Genomic DNA, 6,323 nt, shown 5'->3' with positions numbered 1-6,323 from the left:
CTCGCTACTCGCTACTCGCTTCTCGCTACTCGCTACTCGCTACTCGCTACTCGCTTCTCGCTACTCGCTTCTCGCTACTCGCTTCTCGCTACTCGCTTCTCGCTACTCGCTTCTCGCTACTCGCTTCTCGCTACTCCCCTCTCGCTACTCGCCTCTCGCTACTCGCGCAACGAGGGTTCCGTACTACAGTCGTATTTTTTCCACATTTTGCACGATAATTCAAAAACTATGATGCATAAAAATAAATAAAATCTGTTTTAGAATGCACAAGTGAAAACCTTTCATATATACATATTATGATACCCCTCTTGATATAGTTATCTTACTTCGAAAATTGAAAATACTAATTATTAGTTCATGACCACAATTATTTAAATTTTTTGTGTGATGTAACCACAATTTTTTTACTTTATTTGTGCTGTAATATCTACCTGCCTATCTTTCATGATTCTAGGTCTCTAATAATTAGAATTTTTAATTTTCAAAGTAAGACAACTATACCAAATGTGATATCATAATATGAAAGAACACTCTGAAACAGACTACACACACTTCTACATTCTACATTGTACATTCTGAAACAGATTGTTATTTATTTTGAATGCATAATAGTTTTTGATTTATCATGCAATTGTCGAAAAAAATACCCGAGTACGGAGCCCTCGGTGCGCGAGTCTGACTCGCACTTAGCCAGTTTTTTTATTTGACAGCTATAGTACGCGACAGGACAAGATGGCAATCGGGGTGGGAAGTGAGAACGCCCCTCACACCCCGATTGTCTTCTCGACCTGTCGCGTACTATACCTATAGTTTACAGACGCTATCTTACCTCCGTAGTTATAGTTAAGTAATTAGATCGGTTAGATTAAAGGATTACCCAATTTGAACGGCTCACAGTAAGAGATGGAGAAACCTATAATCTCTAAGTATAAATCTGAGTGATTTCCATCGGTATGCGTAATATGGGAACTTGCTTAAGGAGTAGGACGACCATCATTTTTAGGGTTCCGTAGCTGAATGGCAAAAAACGGAACGATTCGTCATGTCTGTCTGTCTGTCTGTCCGTCCGTATGTCACAGCCATAACTTTTTTCCGAAACTATAAGAGCTATACTGTTGAAACTTGGTAAGTAGATGTATTCTGTGAACCGCATTAAGATTTTTACACAAAAATAGAAAAAAAAAACAATAAATTTTGGGGTTCCCCATACTTAGAACTGAAACGATTTTTAACGGTTATGATTTTTGTAGTCTATGTATGTGATGTGATGACATATGGATCCGAGATATGGTCGCTACCTATGGGCCTCATAAGAAAGCTCTGAGTCACTCAGCGGCCGATGGAGAGAGCTATGTGCGGAGTTTCTCTACGTGATCAAATCAGAAATGAGGAGATCCGTAGGAGAACTAGAGTAACCGACATAGCTCAACGGGTTGCGAAGCTGAAGTGGCAATGGGCAGGGCACATAGTTCGTACAACCAATAGACGTTGGGGTCCCAAGATGAGGGAATGGTGACCTCGCAGCGGAAGACGCAGCGTTGGAAGACCTTCCACTAGATGGACAGACGACATCAGACGAGTCGCAGGGAGCCGCTGGATTCAGGCGGCGCAAGACCGTGGCGTGTGGAAGTCCCTACAAGAGACCTATGTCCAGCAGTAGACGTCTATCGGTTGTTGATGATGATGATGATGTATATGTATGTTTGCAACTGTATTTTGTGTTCCACTGTAGCAGCTAAACTACTGGTTCTCTAACGCTATGGTCACCCTACGGTCAGAACAGAAGAAGCGTTAATAATGGCGGTGTCCTAACTCCTAATGCCACAGTATGCCCGCTGCTGTCTTCCGCGAAATGTTTAATTAGCATGCAACGTGCGAAAACACTTTGTATCCCACACTAGCCACGGGCTTTGTCTGAAGGCTTCGGCCGCGGCTGATGCAGTACCTAAGTACCTTTTTAAAGTTCCATACCTACCTCAAAAGGATAAAAGGTAAAAGGAACCCTAAGGATCACTTTGTTGTCTGTCTGTCTGTCCGTCGTGTCTATCAAGAAAACCTATAAGATACTTAGTACTAAGGCTTATAGTATAAGTAAAGGAACAAATCTGAAAATCGCGAATTTGTGGTTACATCACAAAAAAAAATGTTTTCATGAACAAATCATAATTATTTTCAATTTTCAAAGTAAGATAACTCTACTAAGTGGGGTATCATATGAAAGGGCTTTACTTGTACATTCTAAAACAGATTTTTATTTATTTTTACGCATAATAATTTTTGATTTATCGTGCAAAATGTATAAATAATACGACTGTAGTACGGAACCGTCGTTGCGCGAGTCTAACTCACACTTGGCCGGTTTTTTTTATAGCTGGAAAATGCGTCTACGCATCCCTTCCTCAGGATGTCAGCCAGCTAGAGCGGTGCTCATGCGCGTCGCCTGGCGACTGGGTCACGGGAACACCAAAGCAATCAACCGCGACCCAGCCAGCGACGTCCGCCAAGGCGGACCCTCCACCGGGGACCCACTCGCTAGGTCTCCCCACCGCAGGTCCGAGGTGCACCAACGAAGTGCGTCTCCCGACCCGGGGACCCAACGGGCGACAACTGCAGCACAACAGCTGCAGACCCACCGCAGGGATCTCGCGCGCACGCGCCGTGTCCCAACCTTCGCTTCATCCACTGTGCCCTCTGCCAGTCAGAGGGACACGCGGAGAAACCTCCCCTCCTGCCAGGTCGTGAGCCATAGCCAACAATATCCCCGAAGAGAGATAATTAGCCATGTTACCGGGGTCCACCCGGCCCGAATACGCATCCCTTCGGACGCATCCAAAAGGGACCAGCAGCACCCAGGCACACTGGGAGGTTATCTGGCCCCACTTACTACTGAGCACGGGTCTCCTGTCAGTCTACCGTGTTGACCAAGTGCAGATTGGCACCATATGTAAAAAGTAGGTGATTACCTACTCTGTGATTGGCACGAATCTCTGGTATATAGTGTGTTATCTATGAGATTGACAGACTTCCGAGACGTTTTCCTTCCTCAGAATAACGACGATATTCCTTCACTGTGATAAGTTTACATATTAGTATGTATGTACCTATTAGATTTAAGATTTTATAATAAAGACTTATACCGCCATCTTGTGTTGAATAGTAATTAATGCGGCACTTCTTAATATTACTAAATGATCACTAGATGGAGTTAGTTTTTATTATTACTAGCTGATGCCTGCGACTTCGTCCGCGTGGAATTAGGTTTTTTAAAAATCCCGTGGGAACTCTTTGATTTTCCGGGATAAAAAGTAGCTTATGTCACTCTCCATGTCTTCATCTATACCCATGCAAAAAACCACGTCAATCCGTTGCAACATTGCGACGTGATTGAAGGACAAACCAACAAACAACCGCACTTTCGCATTTATAATAAGGGTACTGATAGTCGTAATTAACGCCATCTAGTATCGAATAACAAAACGAATTTTACAAGTGCCGACACAGGTACCACATGTGCAGGTTGGTGGTCGGGCGCGTCCCCGGGGTGGTGGATAGGGGAATGCCTCCCAGATATGGGTGGTACCGGGGAAATCAAATACCCGGCGCGAACCAAAACCAGTAGGCATGGGCGTGCCTTTAGTCCTGTAAGATGCGGCCTAGGGGACTTCACCCCGACAGAAAAAGCAAGCTGTGGTTCAGCAAAAAAATGGAAGCGAATAGTAAAGATGATGTACCCCAGGTGGGTACCGCAGCTGGTTTACCCTGCGGAGAATCCCACACTGAACCTAGTTCAGTCAGCCCTGCCGTATCTGGGGAGGGCAACTATCGCTTTACACAAGGAGCTAATAATACAGACACGGAGGATGAAAAGCAGAAGAAACTAGAAGATCTGATAAACCCGTTTGCAAGAAAAGACTCTATCAGGAGAACCCCACCGGGAACCGGAAAACTAACGAATCCGCCTGTAGAGGAAGAACAAACCGGAGACACTGAAGAACAAAAGAATACCGACACAAGGAAAGAGACGCCGACATCGGAAGATCGACCAAAAAAAAGGAAGAAACTGTCGAGCCCCATTACACAACAAGTTGGAGAAATTCAACCTTCGACAGAACTAACAAAACTGAAAGCAAGGAGTGACGCACTGAATACTTTTACAAAAGACAACAAAAATGTTCATAAAGAAATCAAGAAGTTCGCAATGGAAATTGCAAGCTTAGTTAAACAGGCGATTACAAGACACAAACACGACACGTATACAATCCAAGAATTGCGGAAAGAACTACAGGAATATAGAGAGACACAAGAGTGCAGATACACTAAACTAGAAAACGAACTGCAAGAACTCCGGATAGCATACGAAAAAAGATTCCAAGACATAGAAAATCACGAAGGGGACAAAGAACATAACTGCTACAAATGCTCCGGACAGGAAAATAAATTTAATCTAAATAAGTCAAAAATAAACAACTATGAAGAACTTGCCGAGGTTATTGAATTAGACTGGAGTGAGGATAGTTTCAAAAATGTTCAGACTGATCACGGGGACCTGTTCAATAACACATTTGAAAATGTTGTATATTTTTGCGATAAAAATAAAGAAAGGCAAACTAAAACTGGGAAAAGAATTCTAAACAGACATCCGGAACTGTCGGAAGGAGAAAGGATAGCCTGCAATGGTGGAGGCTATACGAGTATCAAGCAACATACTACATTTAACACTAAGGAAGGCGGTCATGTAAGGGAAAAGAACATTATTGCTTTCTTCTACGACCCAACAAAGCAAGAGGACCAAACCCAACGCGATGTTTTTCAATTGTGCCAGGAGCTAAGAAAACTGAGTGAGGAATATGAGACACGAAGGATAACAGTGGTGGCTCCCCAAACAATAAAAACGGGAAATATGAAGAAAATACTAGAGGCCACATTTCAAGTAACAGAGTTCAGTTTAATACTGAGAACAAGAAAAAAAAAGAAAGAGTACAAAGAGAGGAAGAAAAACGCAGGTGATAATAACATTATAGTAATAGAAAGCAAAGAAGCTACTTACGCTGACACAGTCAAAAAACTTAAAGATGGCTTAAAGAACAGTGATACTCTAGAATATATAAAAGGTGTTAAAAAGACAAGTTCGGGAAAAGTCCTAGTTAGGGTCTCTGAAACTGCGGACAAGGACGACGTCATTAATAAACTAATTGAGAACTGTAAGATAACGGTGAATAAAAAGATGAGGCGAAAGTTCCTACATATTAAAGATGTAGATTCAACCGCAGATGAAGAAGACATAAAGGAAGCAATGCTTAATACAAACTTAATTAACTATCACGATCAATTAGAAGTCAAAGCACTACGCCCAATGAAAAATGGGAATCAAATAGCTACGATTTGGATGGAGGAGACAGATTGCAGAAGGCTCTTGGATTTAGAGAAACTGAGGGTAGGATTAAATATATGCCAATTACAAGAGAGAATTGAGATATTAAGATGCTACCGCTGTTGGGCGTACAACCACAAGGCAGCCCAATGCAGAGGAGAAGACAGGAGCGAAAAATGCCGAAAATGTACCGGAGATGGCCATAAAGCAAAAGACTGCAACGAGGAATCATTTTGTCCAAATTGTGAGGAACGGGGTCACACAGCCGGAAGTGGTACATGTGGAGTTTTCCAGAAAGCTTTCAGAATGGCAAAGAGTAACAAAGGCTGGAGAAACAAAAATATTTCACGTTCACAGTCCTCCAGATAAATGCAAACAGGAGTGTAAGCGCACACGATATGGCCACCGTTGTTGCAGCCGAGAGAAAATGCGACTTCATCGCTATCAGCGAACCAAATGTAAATAAGTGCAAGCTTAAAGGAAAGCATAGCTATAGCGATGTTAATGCAGATGCAATGATTTTAAATTTTAGCAAGAAATACCAGGTTAGATCTTTTCGTTCTGTAGACTGTTTCGTGTGCATAGAGACTGCGGATATCGCACTATACAGTGTCTATATGAGCCCGAATAAATGTACGCTTGAGGATTTTAAAAACAATCTTTATAAAATTCAACAGGACATACTTGAAGTTCACGGGAAAAGTAAGAGAGTTATTGTAACAGGAGATCTTAACGCAAAACATCCCTGCTGGGGCGGAACACATACAAATAAAAGAGGAGAGGAACTGCTGGAATGGATACATAGACTAGATCTAGTTATTTTAAATGATGGCAGGCAGCCCACCTGTGTTCGACAGAATGGAAATTCTTTCATAGATGTCACAATTATTAGTGGAATGCCTACAAAAGAGAAAATATTGTGGTCTGTTCTAGAGGAAGAATCTTTGAGTGA

General features: G+C 42.4%; 1 protein-coding gene across 1 annotated transcript; it reads left to right on the top strand.

The window, feature by feature from the left end:
* The first annotated feature begins 3,551 nt into the window (after positions 1–3,551).
* Positions 3,552–5,740, top strand: LOC138404096 (uncharacterized). The gene has a single exon (XM_069507317.1). The coding sequence runs from the start codon at positions 3,647–3,649 to the stop codon at positions 5,738–5,740; it is 2,094 nt and encodes a 697-aa protein (XP_069363418.1). The 5' UTR covers positions 3,552–3,646.
* Positions 5,741–6,323: the final 583 nt, after the last annotated feature.

The sequence above is a fragment of the Maniola hyperantus genome, chromosome 25 (genome assembly GCF_902806685.2).
Source record: "Maniola hyperantus chromosome 25, iAphHyp1.2, whole genome shotgun sequence".
Taxonomy (NCBI): domain Eukaryota; kingdom Metazoa; phylum Arthropoda; class Insecta; order Lepidoptera; family Nymphalidae; genus Maniola; species Maniola hyperantus.
The sequence above is the reverse complement of the archived record's forward strand: the minus strand, read 5'-3'. Positions and strand labels throughout refer to the sequence as shown.

Excerpts from the sequence above, each read along its gene's own strand:
- LOC138404096 (XM_069507317.1), top strand. The coding sequence starts at position 3,647 with ATGCGGCCTAGGGGACTTCACCCCGACAGAAAAAGCAAGCTGTGGTTC.